An 18,795-nucleotide genomic window follows, 5' to 3' on the forward strand; every position below is an offset into this window, starting at 1 on the left:
TATAAGTGGTTGTCGGAATTTAAGAAATTTAATCGAATTAGTACTTTGCAAATATGTGCCATATATATACACAAAGATTGCAAATGGGTGATATGATCCATCAGATTGTTGTTGGTGGAGCCTTTGCTAGGTGCGCCAAGCAATTTAGCAATAGTTGTCAATGCATAGAAGAAGGCCACTTGGGCGAATAACACTGTCAGCTATTGTGTCGATCGCTTGCCCGGTCGGCTGGTCCTACCTAAGTAACAAACATAAGTACTGCATGGGATTTGGGCCCCCTTTCCTAATCATTTGGATATATATATGGCCATGCATGCACATGCACGTACCTCGGTCTCTTTCCTAGCTAACTACGTGCCATCTGCATGCATTGCATGCATGCCTTTAATTGTGTCTCTCTGCTAGTAGCAAACCATGCTAGCACAATTAATACACAACAAGTCCAGCTGCGACTATATTTAACACCGTTTTTAACATGGAATTTAATTTCACCGTTAATTTATTTTATGATGTATTATGTATAAACATTTACAAATTGTCATCATATAAAAAAATACTTTTAATTATATCTTTACTACTTTAAAGGTAAAGTTTTGCCCGTCCTCCCACGTAAAAAAAAACTCCCAACTCTATCGCACACAAGAAAAACAGAAACACACGCACACAGAAAGAAACAAAAACAAAAATGCTTATTGATCGTTATGTCGTTTGTGATCATATCGATTTGGGTTGTATACTGTCTCGGTTTGGCCCGATAGTAATTGTATTCACCTCCCAACTTACAGGGTATGAGCATGTTATATCAGATCCATAGTAATTGTATTCACCTCCCATGTCCATTAGTGCCATGTCTCCATCATCCAGGGTCTGTAAAACAATGAATCTAAGTTGGAGTATTTTCCTGCTAGCTAGTAATGATGGCCTGCAATATAGATTAAATCATTGACTTCATGGTCTCTCATAATTGACATTTCACATTTCACATTTCACATTTAGAAGTGTTTCGATCACGCAGTGTCCCAGTAGGACTACTCTACGGCTCTACCACATATTCACATTTAAAAGATTCATTGATGAGAATGGGCATTCAACTGTTTGCTAACTCGGTATAAAGAGGTAGCGTACAAGACACTCATAGACTAACATACTACCTAGTTAGTAATAAGTTACAGATCACGTAAAACACCAGATCAACTTGTACTCTTATAGTTGCTTCGATTACATCATTACCCTCAAGTTTTCTACAAACAGACATAAGGTAGGCATTAAGACCATATGGGACAAAATAAATTGTAGCTGGTGAGGAGAGAGGTAGGTGAACTCTACTGTCTTGAAATTGAACCAAGCCATCCCCATTTTCATTAGCTGGCAGTGTGAGTATAAGAGGTTTGGGTGTCTGAGCGTTGGTGTTGGTGGGTACAAGAGATAAATAAATAATGTGCAGGCATTAACCGAACTCACAAGATTTCGTAAAAGAGTACCCGTTCATTTGGTGCAGCAGGATGCCCATAATGAAGAACATAACTGCACAACAAGCAGAAGTGTTATATCACTAAATAGTTGAACAAACTAAAACATAATAGTGTTTCGTTTCACCTGTTGTTTGATTCTTGATAGCAAAACTCTGCCACTGTAAATATCTGACATGGAAACATAGGACAGATTAATAAATTTAGGGCATATTTAATAATGCCACATTTGGGGCTGCCATTTCCAACTAAAAGAGTCATATATGTTTACATAGTCATTTGTAATGAAATAATTGTAAATACCCTGCGTTGATAATGAATGCTAAAAGAGAGACCCTAGTGACATATACATGTACATGTATAAGAGCAATGTCGACAGCCTCCATACACATAAACATGATGGAGAAATATGCTTTCCAACTCGTATTCCTTCATGCCTGGTCTTGCTAAGCTCATCACCTTGTAAAACGAAAGTAAATAAGACGAACTAACCGTCGATTTTTCATGCACATGAAAATTATATAGGATAAATAGTTCTTTGTTGACATCAAGGCCAGCTAAGAAGAAAATTGGGCAGAAAAAATTAGCTGGTATTGAATTTAAAGAGTGGAGGCTATTGCCATCTGTAATAAATATAAGAAAATAATCGCACCAATGGTATCATGATTAGTGAAAAAATAAATGAAAATAAACTCAACGTCAAATTCTTATGTAAATGAAAATGATATATACCAGAAAAGGAAAAGGTAGATATAATTAGATTGAATTGTACTCATAAGTTATATGAAGCTTATCTGGTAAAGCTGCTGAATGAAACCTGAAAAGAACAATGGTTGGTAAATCAACTGCAAATCATACGAACAGAATATTTGTCCGAACCAACATGCGAAGCAAGGAATACTACCCGCTCAATGGTTCACGCTTGACAGCCACGAGGAAGGTCCAGCCGAGGTCGTTGCTGCCAGGAACCTCCGCTAGCTCCCACATCCATCGCCGGCCTGACCGGATCAGCTAAATTTGCTGCGAAAAGAGTCGCAACAAACTGTTCGTGGGAAAGGCATACCATAAGAAATCCAAATATGTAAACAAATCAACTTAATGAACACCAAGTTCTTCATACGCAAACCTAACTTGCAAAGTACATGGTTAAGAAAAGAACTCAACAATTCTGGGACATCTTTTGCCCTTTTTGGTTGCCTTTCCGTCTCCATTTTGACATCATAGTCTGATACGATTTTGAGAGTGGACAAACTGAGAGGTGGAGATGTTGAATAGTGGATTAGGCAGCCTGTATTAGCTTCTCAGAATAGATAGATAGATACATGTGTATATACACATACACACACATATATACACACACGCACATATACTCTGTCTTGCTCCAAAATGGATGTCTGAACGGTGAGACAAGGGCTATTGGCCAATCAGGGCCAGACCAGGGCTGTTGGCCAATCAGGGCCAGACCAGGGCTGTTGGCCAATCAGGGCCAGACCAGGGCTGTTGGCCAATCAGGGCCAATGAGCCCAACAAGAACACGAACTGGGAGGTCCCGCGATGTGCACAAAGGTTTCGCTGCGAAACCTTAATTTTGGAAAGAATATATTCAGGTGCTGCAAACACAAAAAATGCTGCATCGTATTTCGAAATTTCAATTCACTATCGTATATGTGTGTTCTTAAATGTGCTGCTTCGTGGTGTTACCTTCTGTAAACTGGTAAACAGAGAAAACCTAGGGGGTTTCGGCTTTTAAAGAAAAAATCCATAGTTACAAACGAAAAATAATTTATGTACGTGTTCTTACCAAGACATTTCAAAACAACCAGAGTTAATAGAGAGACATTAGAATAGTGCAGGTAGCTACTGGTTCCATATGTACTGAACCTTTACAGAGAGCAGAAAAGGCCAAGAAAACAACTTACCATTTAATCCGATTATTTATCCACTTAAGTAAATGCTATGCTGTTCTTCCATCATCAATTAATTTTATCTCGCTATTGTCTTGCTTAGAATCCCGCTTAGCAGAAGCAGATTTTGTTGTGGACCCCGAAGTCCGAAAGGGTAATGGTCAACTGAGAAGCTATTGCAAAGATCGATGTTCACCTGTGGTGTCGAACAATCAAAAGGGAAAAATTATTACTCCACGAATGTGCACACCAATGCATTGAGATCTAGAGCAGGCAGACATTAAAGAACAGAGCAAATCGGCTAATCTGAGGACAATGTTGCAGTGAAGCCATCGTCCAAATGCCAACTGAAAATGCAAGGAACTTCAAAACATGGCAATAACACGATGGTCATAAAAACAGGAAGCTTCCAAGTACCAACGAACACCTTAAACAACAAAATGTAAGCTAAGACAAAAAGAAACAAATATGACAATCATTAGGACCAAATGATGAAATGATCTTACAATCTATTGGCAGCTATAAACCTGTAATTGGCCAAACACGATGAATCACAAAAGTTTTGCGTCAATACACCAACACAAAAATACACATACGATTGGACAATTTTACAGTGGCATTGGGTATGAACGTGTAAGAACAACTCATGGTTGAACAAAAGTACAGGTGACAGCATGTGGAGGCGGGGAGAGGAAAGGAGAGGCGAGAGCCTTACTGCCTTGCCATTCGTGACGGAGTCCGGGAGGTCGTCGCGGCAGCGGGAGCTGGTGGAGCCGGGGCCGATGCGGCGGGACATGGAGCCGCCCGCGTCGATGCGGCGCGACATGGAGCCCTCGGCGTCGAGGTGCTGGTGGATGGCCATGGCCAGCGCCTGCCGGTGCAGCAGCCCCTCCAAGCGCGGAGAGGCGGACCGGAGGATGCGTACCGCGGCCGGACAGGGCGGGAGCGAGGCGGAGAGGAAGGCGATGCCCGCTAGCTCCCACATCCATCGCCGGCCCGCCTGGAACCGCCGGCCCGGGCCTCGTCGCCGACAGGAACCTTTGCCCGCGATCGCTGTCGTGAGGAAGCTCCGGCCGAGGTCGTCGCCGCCAGGAACCACCGCTACCTCCCAGATCCACTGCCGCTCCGACCGGATCCGCAGCCTCCCCGGCCGGATCCGTCGTCGCTCCGGCATGATACGTCGCTGCCTCGGCCGGATCCGTCGCAGCGCCCGCCTCCCCCGCCCCGGGCTTCATGGCCGGCAGCTGCCGACACCACCTTCGCCGCCCCGGGCTCTGCCGTCAGCAGCCGCCTGCCGCGCCCGCCGTCATTAGGTCCACTGCCGAGGCGCAACGCAGGCAAACAGGGCGAGAGCGAGGCGGCGAAGAAGAGAACCCGAGGAGCGGCGCACGGGGAGCAGAAGCGGTCTCTGGTTGCGATCTACGTGGCGCGCGCTGGGAGCGCACGGCGCGAACCCACCGACCGAGACGTGGCGACGCACACCCCGCCCCCCCGTCCATCCGTCCATCTCCGATCGGACGGCTGACAAAACGTGGCGACGTGGCCAGCAGCAGATCTCCCCCAATCGGCCACCTTTAAAGGATAGTAATAGTAATGTATTTTACTGATATTACTACAAACATCTGCCAGTAAATCAATTTGTATATTATCCATTCCTTTGTAAAATATAATATATTTTTATTTTCGTAAAGCTAATATTTTTAAAAACCAATTCGTTATTAGGCTACATAAATGTCATGCGCGTAGTACATTTGAAAATTTTAATTTATAACTGGGCTAACATATATGCAATGCGTGTAGTATCATTTAGTTCATACTTTAAAAAAGTTTCATATAGCGTTAATTTTATAGTTCGTTGATACAATCTTATAAAAGAATACAAAAGTCAACAAATTGTTCAAGGATGACCAAAATTAAAAACATACTCCACCCATTCCATATTACCCCTCCATTCTTCTTATTTGACATCGTTAACTTTTCAATTTGATCATTTGTCGTATCTTTTTTAAAAATATAATTATTAATTATTTTATTGTTATTTGATTTATTACTACGTGTACTTTAACCTAATTTATAATTTTGCATAGTTGTAAAAGAAAATTAAATAAGATAACTGATTTAAAATAGAACCAAATAGCAACAACATCTAATAAAAAATAATAATAAATAGAGAAAGTATAAGACTTTAAGACTAGCCATACCTAGATTAATATATATGATTTATATTTATATATATGTTCAGACTTACTCAGTACCCATATAAATCTACAAATAGCCAGAAAATTTTATAATATAAAACAATGAAAATGCAATTAAGAGTGGCCCAAATGCAGTTCACGGAAGAAAAGAATTAGGGAAAAATAGAGCGGAGACAACGACCGACGAACAGTTGGGAGGAAGAGTACCGTGCCGTACCCAAGCAATTAACAGAGGAGCCACAACATGTATCAAGATGCACGAAAATGTTGGACTAATTTATGACGGTTTCTTCCACTCCATACGGACTTAGGAATATAATCTCCCCAGCTAATCCGCATCTATCGACGTGACGTGACAGTAGTATTATACTAGGTGGTTTGGTGATTGTTTGGTTTTTTAGAAAAAATAAAATAATATATTTATAAATAAAAATATTTTGTGAATAAAATTTATATACGTGTCCTTAGCAATCTAAAATAATAACTAAAAAATAAAATATGATAAAAAACCAAAATCAACTCTAATTTAAAATTAAAAATTAAAATTTTGACTATTATACGTGAACAGATGAGCCTAATACTCTCGTAAACAACCGTTCGAGTTGACGTTTTGTATATACATGTCGATTTTAAAAATGCCCCACTTCTAAATAGTATATTAGGCATAAAATTTTATGGCATTTTTTATATTTCGCGCACTGTATCACCGATGCAATGCTCCGCCACGAATTCTTATTTTTCTCTTTTTGATCCACCACAAGTCAGGTAAAACAAATAGCAAATCTCATATTGGTGACGTGCAACTATGCATGAAACTTGCTATGTTTGTAAACAGAAAATTCTATTCATACTTTGTTTTGAGTTATAAATCAGTGGATGGAAAATAGACGGGAAGAAGAGGAGCAAAAGTGCCAATTGAAAAGACCCAAATGCCCCAGCGTTTTCTATTGAATGTTGTAACTCGTAACCCCAAATCAATCTCTTCGCACCCTCGTTTCTTTCTTCTCTCCCCGTCCTCTCTTCTTCCCCGTACGCGACGGCGACCGCCGGCCGGCGATCGCCCCCCCCCCCCGCCCGCGCTCCTCCCGCCGAGGACGGGCTTCCTTGCGGCGGCCCAGGACGGGCTTCTCCTCCCACCGCCTGCGCTGATCTCCCGCGAGCAGGGGCGCTGTCGTCCTCGGTGAGCATCCATCCAACCACGCGCTCTAGTTTTTTCTCTTCTGGAATCTGCATCATGAACCCTAGATCTGTTCTCTTCTGGATCTGGCTTAATTTGCCTTAATAATAACCTTAATAACAGGTTCTTTTGTTCCCAAAAAGTTTGGGGGTTCCCCCCTGTCCTTTTCCTACTCTCAGTTTTCAGCTTGTTGCTCATGTCAAATCTGAAACCTTAGGCTCTTTTCATTGACAGTTAAACTTTAGGTTCCTTCTGCTCTACTTGGTTCATAATGTGGCTTGATTATCCATTTTTCAAGTAATCCACGTTAAATTTTGTTCTCTAACATGCACAACTATGCACTTAATTCGTAGAATCATACAATATTTCGGATTCATTTTATTATGAGATGTACGGATGTGGTATCTTGAGTGGATATAATAAAAAAGTTCCAAGCTTAAGAAGCGGTGACTTGTATTTGCGTGCTCAACCCATCTTGTAGCACTTATACAGCTTAATGGCAGCTTATGCGGCTTAGTTGCTACTACAAGGTTGTGCATCCATTCCTTATATGTGGCTTTGTAGTTTGTAGAACTTCTCTAGAACACGGTCAAGTTCTAAACTTCTAAAAGATCCACCTTTTCATCCTTGGCATGCGCGCATGTACAGAGGATACAATCCTTTTCAAAGGATTCTACAAACAACACACTGATGTCTAAACTCATCCACAAGAGACCTTTCTGAAGTGATTTCTTTTTCTGGGGTGGGGTGTGGGGTGCGGGCAATGTAGACTGTAGAGTGCTCGATTACGGACAGACGGTCCTTCTGTAAAAGGATTAAAGAATATATGGCAGTTCAGTTCAGAAGATATGACAGGAACATATACCTTTACATACCCATCCATTTTGTAACGGTTGTCCATTCAATTGAGATGTGTTGGCTTGCGTTGTTTATCCATTGAGGAAATCAAACTTCCAGTTACCATTCTTTTTTCACTCTTCACCCCCTTATTTGTGTGAGCTCCAAGTGCCTGTTCTGAATGTTGTTTAATAATGAGCATGCATGGTCACTTTAGTGATTACTTGTTTCCTGCACATGGTGGTCTTGGATAGGTATTGTGAAGTGAAAGAATATTTAATGAATAATCTGTATCGTGTAAATTAAATGGAATGCATCTAGCAGTTGAACTGTTTAGTGGTAAGCCAATAAGATGGCACACTATAAAAATGAATTAAACTAGGTGCTAGGCGATTTACGTGTTCGACACAATTGTTTGCTTTAGTAGTCTGCAAGACTTTGTATGGCACATGACTTTCCATTATCTAATAGCCTCCCTGAAATTTGAACTTCCTCATGCATTCTACGCCCTTTCATTTTGCCTATCAGGAGTGCACTAAAAGCTGCACATCCAAGCAGCATACCAGATTGTTTGGTCTTGTAATTCCATGCTACCTTTTTGACTCAGCAATGCCAATGCAAACTGTCGAAAAAACCAATGCTGTGAAAGTTGCTCATTCTGAAGATAATAGTGAAAATACAGATGGATCAGATTCATCAGATGCAGTTGAGTGGGACCCATGGAACCCTCCATATCCTCCTCGTCCTGCTTTTCCACCGACGGCAGACTTTATGACCAAAATGCAACTGATCAAACAGGTACAAAAACTGCCTGCTTATATGATATCCAATTCCATCCCTTTCCTTAGTATTTGACTACCTGTATTCTTTCCTGACTGAGTCCTCCTTTTTTAGCATGTATTTCGAAGACAGGCTGCACTTGCTGCCTCCAGGTCCACAAATATAATTGCCCCAGACCGTACTCCTCAGGTTTTTTATTCTTTTCATTTACTATATTTTATAGATCGTTTTTCTATCTTACCTTTTTTCATATTCACGGGCAACTCTCTTTGCTTACTTTTTTTTACTGGTACATTATTTGAATAATTGGGTAGATTTATCTAATATTCCTTTGTCAAACATGGATGAATTGCTCTAGGTGGTGCTCGGTAATTTTTGCAAAATATCCGGTGAACTAGAGCTCATCCTCAAAAGAGATAGTGTTCGGAGCTTCCTCAGGCTGTATAAGGAAAATGTGGATTGCATGGCTTGGGGTTATATCATCACCCCTCAAACATTAAACTTGATTATTGCACACAATGCCCTGCGTTGTGCTAAGCTTGTTTTGGAGGGCAAGGCGCCTGCGTTCTGCCAGATGCGTGCCAACCCGAACTGCATGACCAGATCCGGATACTTCCCCCTCCATCAAGCTGCTGAAAATTTCTCTGTTGACATGATTAAGTTGCTGCTTCGCTATGGCGCATCAGCAAATTTACGCACATCGGGGGAAAATTTCATCGAGGGCTTCCTCCCTCTCCATGTTGCCATTGAGGACACTTGCATGCACAAGTATCTGGAGGATAATCTATTAACTGACCAAAAGCACAAACAAGTGGATTTTGGCTTCATCTACAAGCTTGTCCATCTGCTTTGTCTGCCTGAGATGGTTTGTTTGAAGTCCCTTGCTATAATTACTACCTTGCTTACTTAACAATAATTAAGACGTTGAGCTCATACCAAATATCTACATCTTCTTCTATAAGAGGACTAAGTAACATCCAATCTATGTATTTCCATTTGTATCGAGACTTGTTTGTGCCTTTTTTATGGTTCAGCTGGTTTATGTACAGACTCATGATTATGTGCAGTTAAAGGTTATTGTTACTAATTTGTTTGTTGATTCATCATTGGTTGATAGATTTTGATGTCAGCTGATTACACATGCTAGGAGATAAGAAATTAATTCTGTTCTGCATTGATCGCCTTTGCAGAAGATCTTCTTGGCCACGACTAGACTGCTTGCAGACTACACAGATAATCTTCTTGATGAGCTATGGAATTACATTAAGGAGGGAAAGCTTGTCCATGCAGCCATTTTGCTCCTTGCAGCACAACGGAGAATTCGTAGATGTGCTTCTTCTAATAGAAACATCAAGCATAACCCGAGTGGGTTTACTATTATCAAGGATCGTATCATGGGATTCATTGTTTCCATAGAAACAGAAGGGCCTGGATTAACAAGCGGTAGAAATAGCAAGGCATATAGGCAGCTGGAGGAGAAGCGGATGTTGTTCTGTAATGCATTGGTGCTTAATTCTATGATTTCTGAAGCTGGTGAAGCTCTTGATGAATATATCCAGACTCATTCAGAGGTACACATTTTTGTCAGCTCACAACATGAATGTCCTTTGTTTCATTTACTTCTTTCATTTTTTAAAAAGTATGGCCCTTCACCTATAGACTTGACGTCCAAAGTTAATTTGTTATTCGTACATTGCAATGGCTTATTGCGAGTGCAAATTCATGCTTATGCCAAACTGTATCAAAAGTCAATATAAGGGTATTACTTGTTTGAAGGTTATGCATAATTTCATCGGTTGATTCCCGAAGTTTATAAAGTTTGTTTCATCATCATGGCCCCTATAGCGAAATGGACAGAGTGAACACATTTGTTGGCTTTTCTGGACTGATGACATTTCTCTAGCAAGAAAATGAAAACAAAAGTATATCTCATCCATCTGCCTTGTTTTGTTTATTTTGTTTGTATAGCGAAAATGGATAGCAGAAACACTATCTATGTATTGTATCTCAAAACAATGGCATGGATTTCCTCCTTTTTTTCAATTTTTTCTGCATTAACACATCCATATATTATACTAGACCTGTATTTGCTGCACACATTGATGCAAATAATGTACTCTGCAAAATATAGACAATTCACTGATTTGTTGAACATGATGGCTTATTGAATTAAATAACACACAGTTAGTTGTGTAGCTGTTTAGAACTATCGGATGATATTCATCTGTTCATTACTATCATAAAATATTACCAGATGTGATATGTGCTTTGTGTTTTTTTTTTTCACTTTTATCTAAACATTACAAAAAATGATGCAGGTATCTCACAGGGAGATCCTTGAAAGTGTTTCATCAATTCTCAAGGATCATGGTTTCGATTCTGCTGGAAAAGGAATAAACATAGGAGAGCTGAAATGGTTTGACTTGATTCGCTTATGCTTCCATGACAAAATATTTCTTTTATTCACCGATTATATATGTATATATTTTAATTACTTTTGTCCCTGTGCTCTTGAAGCTGCCCCTATGACTGCGAAGAGCCGGATAGTCTGCTAAAGTCCAAGCATGGTGCGTATCTGTTCTCACGGTACAGTATATCAGATATTTTTCCTCAGATTTACTAAAATATTCTCTAATAGTTGTATCGTGTGAAACAGAAAAATATTTCATGACCGAGGCAGGTGGAGAATCTCCTAATCTGAATGTTGAAGCTAAAAATGTAAGTATATGGAAGCCGTGTACTCTATCTTCTGTGGCCTTTTTTTTTTTGCGTTTCATTATTGGTTCTTATTAAGCTGGTATTGCCCTGTTGTTTTTTGGGGGGTATTTGCATGTTGAGATTGTCGGGGGCAAAGGTCTCTATAATCCCAGTTCTTGGAGAGTTTTTTTGGACCAGTGGAGTTAAATATCGCGGACTTGTGGATTTAAAGTCGAAAACACAGATGTTTTTTTTTTGTTACTTTGAAATCTGATTTAGTTGCATGATTTCTGATTTGGTAAACTCTAGTATCTGTGGTTTGTACAATCTGCACCAGTAATTATGCTTATGGAATGGTTGACCTGTCTAATTTAAACAACTTCACAGCGGGTTTATTATGGTTTGTGTCATTGTGCTAGCTAGTAATTTATATGCAGGTTTTTACACCTGGAGAGGCAGGGGGATTTGCTGTATGTGGTTGCAACTGGAATTTGGATTGCAGAGATGAAGTGGGGAAAATAAACGTATTATTTTACAGAGATATTAATTGGATTGATATTTTAGTTTTAATTACCTGTGTTAGATTCTGGCTATGCAATATTTGAACCAAACACCAGCATCGTCAAGTCCTTTTTGAAAATTAATATTTACTTATGACCGTCCAATTCAATTGTGCTGTTTTGGTTTGGTTAGGTCGTAACTGCGTACATAAATTTTGTTACTGACTGTCTGCCAGTAATCGTTTGGCTAACTATCTGGCTGCTTTAGCCTTGCCTGAACTCTCCCATCTGTTTCTGGCATTGCAAGAATTCTCCAGTCTGTTATACCCACTCCCTTCTGATATAATGCTAAAGCTGCCCGGCAGCAAGTCTCCTGCCCAGCCTGCCATGTTGGTGTGTGGTCCTTGCTGGTCAATGTTTAGTGAAAAACTAGCCTTCCCCAGTCAAGTTTTAGGATGTGGTCAGCTGTTCCCAGATGACTGAATGATTACTTTGTCATTCGTAGTTGACAAAACAACAGTGATATGTTTATACTTCCGAGTGTTGTCTTCGTATTGAAATTTTTGTTGCATGGTTTCTGAGATCCAGATTCTGATTGATTTGTGAACCAGGCTGTAGGATATAAACCACCAAGTAGATGGGAACTTCAGAAAACAAAGGATATGTTCTTCCCAATTTGGAGATCAGTGTTAAGATCTCGCTGTACAGTAAAAGTGTTCCCAAGCTATGCACCCATGAAGGACTATGAGCAATTTATGCCAAAGCTTTCTACAGGCGGTAGTTCTGAAAATAAATTGAAGGATAAAGGGTCTTTTCCAGTTCATGTTGGTTTGTTCGGGAAAAACTCACAACTAACAAGCATCCATCAATCCAGAAGGTTATTTGGTACTGCTGCATTTACACTACTGAAGATGAAGCGTGCATGAGTTGGAAGGTATGGTAGGTTTTTAGCTCAAGTTCTTGCATATCAAAGATAGATGGTAGGGGGAATCAACCATTTTCATTGTCGTTTATTTACCGCTTTTCCTTTCGTGTGCAGGTGCCCTCCTGATTTGTGGAGTAGGACCATACTATCTTGCCCTTGGTTTGCCTGGCTTTGTTCTGTACCGGATGTGTGTCGTTCTGACAGAGACCTGATAACGTGTTATTGTACTGCAGTATTATATGCCAGGGCCGACGTTGGCTGAACAAATGTTGTGTTCATGTAATTAAGTTATTAATTCAGTCGCCATGTTCATATTCATAGCAAGTTTTATCAGACGTGGATTGCATGTATAATTGTCTCGGTTAGTTCATTCTTAACTGTCTCGGTTAAGTCTGATTTTATAAGATTAGCTGGTTAATCAATCAGTTTATTGATTATTATATTTATGATTCAACTGATAATGAATATTATGTCTACTTATAAAAAAATTCATGTGTAGCCAATTTATATTATCTATCGACTAGGGTACTAAAGCGATATCGACTATTTGATCGATAGATTATTTAGGTTTAATGATTTCTCTCTATTTCTTTTTATGTTGTCAGTTATAGGGTCAAACTGATTGGCGTAGATTTTAAGAAGTAGGTTTGCACTGCACTGAAGCGGTCTAAGATTCTAACAATTTTTGACGTCAACACACGCCGTGAGTTTCAGCCTAGCCAAAATCAATTAAATAAATCAGTGAAAACAAAATGTTTAAATGATTCATGAGCAAAAACCTGAATTAATTTAATTAATTTGAAGCTTGGTAGAATATTTTAAAATGTCCCAGAAGCACTTCAATGTATTAACAAGATTTAAAGTGGATTTTCATGTTATAAAAGATTCTTAAATAAATTTTTAAAATTGGCAAATAATGGAGTTTTCATGTTATAAAAGATTCTTAAATAAATTTTTAAAATTGGCAAATAATGGAGGTATTTTTTTTTCATCCTTTTATTTTTTCCCCTGTTTCACTTGTCGTTCCTCAACTTTATATCGAGTCTACGAGACATCCCTAAACCTCAAGACCAGAAATCTTCATTCCTAAACTATACAAAACCGTGCAATTTTAGTCCCATAGCAGTATGTATTCTTAGTTTCGCTAACGTGGCATCCTAGCTAGCAAAAATAATTTTAAAAAGATACATGGGGCCCACATGTCAGTCTCACTCTCCTATTATATCTCCTCTTTTCTTCCAAAAACCCGGCGTCACACCCAGACGTAAAAAACAAATCAAGCAGCTAAATGAAAATCGATCAGATTTCATTCCACGTATGAATCAATCAACCGTCTCCTGCTAAATGAAAATCAAGTAGCTAAATGAAAATCGAAGCAAATCAGTCTCTTGCTCGCATTGCGCAATGACGGAATCAATCAATTGGGATGCACGGCGGGGCGCCATTGATTATCTTGGCGTCTTCGTGCGGTGCCGAAGCATACGGTGACGGCGGCGGGAGGCGCCAGCCACGCGGCGGCCCCGACGATGACGGCGCGACCGATGACCATGGCCGCCCAGCGCGTGTTGTAGCCGCTGTACCCGCGCAGCACGACGTCGGCCGAGCGAGGGGACGACGACGGAGCCGGGGGGTGGGCGCGGTGGCGGGGGCCGGGGTGAGAGGAGCGGATGCGACCAGCGCCGCGACCCGGCGCAGGTGTCTTCTTGGGGGAGGGGGGAAGGCTAGCTGCGTGGTGGTCGGCGTCGTCGTCGGGGTGGTGAACTTCCTCGCGACAGCGGATGCCGCGAGGAGGCAGACCAGCGCGAGGCAGAGTGCGCCGGCGAGTGGGTGCGGCGGGGCTCTGCTCTCTCCGGTGCCCCGATGCGCTGCCGCCCCTCCCGTGCCGCGTCATCTCCGCGTACGGGCGCGCCCGCCTCCCCGCCGCCGTCCGCACCCCAGCCCGCAGGCCGCCGTCACCCGTTGATAGCGCCCCAGCATGCATGCCGCCAACGACAGTGAGCTAGAAGGATGGGAGAGAAGAAGAGGAGAGGAAGAAAGAGTCAGAGGATAGGAAGGGAGAGAAGGAAATAAAAAAAATTTGATATGTGGGATCCCCATACGCCATGCTAGTAAAATTAGTAAAAAAAAGTCAATACTGTCAAGAGACGTTTTTTGAACGGATTATACGAGTTTAGGGGTACACATTTCTAGTATTTCGGTTAAGGCGAAAAAAAACATATTTGCCTACAAGTTTACGGACTTTTGGTGAACTTTTTCCCCTGTTTTTCTTTCCTTTTCATCCATTGGCCATTGGGCCGGCGGCCCACTCTTCCTTCTCTTCCTCTCACACCGCTGGCCTGCCTCCCCTCCTCCCCTTCTCCCCTCCCACTTTGCCGCGTGGGCTGGCCTACGCTGCGGCCCAACCCTGTCAGCATGCACCACTCTCTCTCCTTCCCCTCTCTCTTCCTCTCTTCCGCGCAGGCCAGGCTACGGCCCAGCCGGGTGACCGAAGTCCGCCCGACCTCCCCCCTTCCTTGGGACACCGACATGTGGGCCGCACCTGTTGGGTCCATCCCCCAACTCCAGACAGCGTGCCCGCCTCCACCGTTCCCGCGCCGCGTCTTGCCTGCGTCCATGCCGTGTTCGCTCGACCGCCACCGCCTCTGCTCGCACACGCAAACGCCGGCCGCCGCCTCCTTCGCGTCGGTCGCTGCCTCGCTGTGGCCGCGTAGCTGTGCTCGCTGCCATAGCGTCGCTGCTACGCCGTGTGTTGCATCTTGCCGTACCGTCGCTCGTCGCATGCATGCGTCGCCATCAGCTCGCCGTTGTCGCCACGCCGAGCCACGTGTGGGCCATCGCCGCTCGCCGCGCGCACCCCAGCCTCACACCGCACGCGTCGCCGCGTCGCTCGCAGTACGTGAAGGCCGCCGCCGCCTCGCCGGGGCCGCTTGCGCTGCGTCGCGCGTCTCTGTCCACCTTCGCACGCACCGCGCGTGCGTTGCTATTCGCTGCTCGCTAGCCGCCGCCGCGCCGTGCCAGCCGCCACTAGCGGGTCGGCTAAACCGAGCCGCCCCCTCCTCTCTATTCTGCCTTTGTGTCCGTCGGCCCGTGGACCGACCATGGACTGGTGGACTGGTGGACTTACACCTCTGACGGGTGGGGCCCGCCTAGCGGCACCTTCTTCCCTCGGATGATGTCAGCAACTCCATTAATTGCACAATAATTCTAGCTAGGCTTTTCTGTTTAGCTAAAAAAACCCAGAAAACTTCTAAAATACATAGAAAATTCATCTAGTCTTCTGTTTTAGTTTATTCAAATTTCATTAAATCCAAAAAATGCTAGGAATCCATTATTATAGCTTGTTTTTGCATGTTTGTCTTGTTTGTCGTGTAGGTTCCGATCCCGTCGATGCGCCGATCTATTTTGAAGTCATTGCAGAGATCCCTTGAGGTTTAGATCAAGGCAAGTACCACCCCGACCTTGAACATATTGATCTCATATTTATAAATGTCATGCTTTATATTCAACTATGCATTGTTTTCTTTTAATTTCTTTACTGGGGATCACCTATCGTTTATCCCTCGATTACCATTAATTATTCATGCTATACCAGTGGTAATTTAATTAAAATTAAGCATATGAAATGCTTAGTTCAACTAGCTCATGGGTCTTCACTGAATAAATGCTAGCCAAATATAATTGATCATTATGATTAAATACCTCGCGTCGGTTAATTGCCACTAAAATATTGGTTAATGGTGGGCTATGGGTGCATGGTTTTGAGAGTCATACTCATGAAAATTAAGGACCGGTTCTCAAGAATCCCTGGGAGTATTACACGTACTAACCACAAGCCAGGATGGGAACGGTGGCACTCGTAGCGTAGCTTATCTCTGTCCAACGTATCTAGATAGGGGTGAGCGTAATAGGGTGTGGATGGGTCCTGCGACGGCCTATACTACTTGTAGATTTACCTATGCATGCGAGGGGGCTTCTCGCCTTCGTGTAAAGGTGGGGGTAAAACCTGAAGTGTGATATAATTGGATATGGAGGGTTAGGCGAAAGGTTCTATCGTGGTTTCTATGGGATACTTGTACTAGGGGTATCCGTAATCTATACATGTACATATGGTATGAGGGTACCAAATAGGAAGGAAATCATATATGCATCGAATTGGTTAGGAGTTTGGTATTATCTAGATTACACGCCGGGGATATTGGGCCTGGTCGTATTCACAAGATATATCTTAGTCTTATCATATTAGGAATATACCATATCTGTAAGCTCTATCCCCCACTATATAAGAGGGTACTAGGCACCCACAAGGGACACAGAATCGTACATCATCAACACAATATCAGCAAGACTAGGGTATTATCTCACTAGCCGGGAGCCTGAACCTAGGTAAACCTTCGCCTTGATCCCAACCATCGACTTTCATGCCTTAGTAACCCTATAGAATTATTGCCGACCCAGATCGTCGACAGTTTCTATTTTGAGGTATCTCGTGATACGTCGGTGCACGGTAACGTGTGTGAAGCTATGTCTTGTGGGTAAAGTTATACACCTCTGATCATAGTAAAAATATTCGAATAGTCATGTGTTGACGCTCAAAATTGCATTCAACGTGTCACACACGAAGGCCTAGGAGTAAATCTATGACCACTCTAGTGCAGGACCTAAATTCTTAGATTCGCTGGGCGTGCCAGTCAGTTTGATCCTCTAACCGACAAGATATAACATGATGAAAACAGCTAAACCCAAACCGCTATCAGTTGAATAGCCGATACCGCTTTAGGACCATAGCCGATGCGCTAAGGGATCGACTTTGCGAGAATTTTATAGAGATATGCTATAATATGCCCTATTGGCTGAATAAGAAGTAGGATAATCACCAGATAACCTAGTCGATTGAATAATCTTAAAAGATCAGACTTAACCGAGACAGTCTTAAGATTAATCAGCCGATCGGACCGATCTAGTGCTTATCGCACGAACAGCCAGCAGCCAATAGGAGACTAAACATGGAATTTAAGTGAAACTAGATTGCAATACCAATTACTAACATAAAACAATAATAATTAACCAAATACATAACCACGCTAGACCTAGAAGATCGGACTCAACCAAGACAGTTCAGATCTAAACGTAAACATGCATAAGATAGTACTGCAAAACACGAGTAACCAGATATCAAACCAGCATAACTCAACAATCTACATGTTAATCTCAGCCGATCGGACAAGTTTCTATAGACAGATCAAACCGAACATACATAGATCAGACCAAATCAAGAGAATATATAGTTAAGTACGATATACCTATAGAAAACATGAAGATCGAAGAAACTAATACAAAAACCGCTGAATTACTTGGATAATGCCCCTGAGCTCCAGCGATAAGCCCTCATGAATACCAAATCTAACCTAACAACATAAACTTGACTAACTAGATTGATCGGACCTAACCGAGACAGAATCCAGTCAAGTAAACTCACGTTAATAGATCAAAATGAAGAACTCGCAAGGGCTTGATCGAAGACCTGTTATTACTTCATCCCAAGGACAGAATAACGCAATAACAGGCTTCAGGTTGATCATCGATTAACTAGGCAGGAGATCAAACTCAATCGAGACAGTCCTGTTCTAGCCGATCGACGGGTTTGACGAACATGAACTACATTGCAAGGGTGACAAACCTTGCACCGAGAGCTCGCTCTGTTGAAAAGTTTGGCGATACACCAAAGTTGATTGAACGATTGTTGTTTTTTACAGGGTACGAGACCATCTATTTATAACCCAAAATCTATCTAATCGAAACGGATAAGTATCCGTATTATTAGCTAACTTATTACATTCTTACTCTAACTAGATATAAAATCTTAAACAAACTCTAAAATAAAAACAAACTTAATCTACACGGACTGTGATTAATACCGAATCCACCTTTAAGCTCTTGGGCCCAATCGGACTCTACTTCCAGTCCGATCTAGACTCTATCGGCTGAACCCAAGTCGTACTGAATCCTTTCTCTCTTCAGCCGATTGACCCTTACTTATTCGATTCGGTTTCCTTTCGCACATTTACCGTTCAACGGCTATTTACCAAAATCTGGCGTTAACACATGCACCCCAATTTCAGAATAATTTATTATTCCGAAATTTCCTCTGTTGTAACCGTTATCTGCCATCGGCTTCTTTGCTGCTCCAACAGCTCTCCGTTATCGGCTCATTTCTGTTGTAATAGAACAGTCTAACGGCTCCCCTGTTTTGGCGCACTGTGCTAACGGTCACTTTTTCGTAGCTTCCTCTATAAGCTTTCGCCCTTTTC

At 42.2% G+C, this 18,795-nt stretch overlaps 2 protein-coding genes across 13 annotated transcripts; one reads left to right on the top strand and one right to left on the bottom strand.

Moving 5' to 3' along the window:
• Positions 1-412: 412 nt before the first annotated feature.
• On the bottom strand, positions 413-4,784 carry LOC121053207. 10 transcript variants are annotated; one of them, XM_040524018.1, is made up of 7 exons: positions 4,089-4,784; positions 3,389-3,569; positions 2,374-2,489; positions 2,242-2,286; positions 1,597-1,640; positions 1,482-1,524; positions 413-922 (listed from the first exon to the last, which is right to left on the bottom strand). In XM_040524018.1, exons 3-7 carry the CDS (start codon positions 2,454-2,456, stop codon positions 715-717), a joined length of 423 nt encoding a protein of 140 aa, XP_040379952.1. In that variant the 5' UTR covers positions 2,457-2,489; positions 3,389-3,569; positions 4,089-4,784; the 3' UTR covers positions 413-714. The 10 variants fall into 10 exon arrangements, 5 of the variants coding, with proteins under 5 accessions (XP_040379952.1, XP_040379954.1, XP_040379955.1 ...); XM_040524020.1 differs by having other exon boundaries at positions 416-922; positions 1,462-1,524; XM_040524021.1 differs by having other exon boundaries at positions 419-867; positions 1,462-1,524.
• Positions 4,785-6,646: 1,862 nt separating this feature from the next.
• LOC102700143 lies at positions 6,647-12,877 on the top strand. Of its 3 annotated transcripts, none has more exons than XM_040523994.1 (10): positions 6,647-6,751; positions 8,193-8,383; positions 8,480-8,554; positions 8,724-9,230; positions 9,556-9,936; positions 10,684-10,781; positions 10,883-10,932; positions 11,022-11,083; positions 12,174-12,501; positions 12,602-12,877. In XM_040523994.1, exons 2-9 carry the CDS (start codon positions 8,195-8,197, stop codon positions 12,486-12,488), a joined length of 1,677 nt encoding a protein of 558 aa, XP_040379928.1. In that variant the 5' UTR covers positions 6,647-6,751; positions 8,193-8,194; the 3' UTR covers positions 12,489-12,501; positions 12,602-12,877. The 3 variants fall into 3 exon arrangements, with proteins under 3 accessions (XP_040379928.1, XP_040379927.1, XP_040379929.1); XM_040523993.1 differs by having other exon boundaries at positions 6,648-6,751; positions 12,174-12,496; XM_040523995.1 differs by having other exon boundaries at positions 6,659-6,751; positions 8,268-8,383; positions 12,174-12,496.
• The last annotated feature ends 5,918 nt before the right edge of the window (positions 12,878-18,795 follow it).

Source organism: Oryza brachyantha, chromosome 5 (genome assembly GCF_000231095.2).
Source record: "Oryza brachyantha chromosome 5, ObraRS2, whole genome shotgun sequence".
Taxonomy (NCBI): domain Eukaryota; kingdom Viridiplantae; phylum Streptophyta; class Magnoliopsida; order Poales; family Poaceae; genus Oryza; species Oryza brachyantha.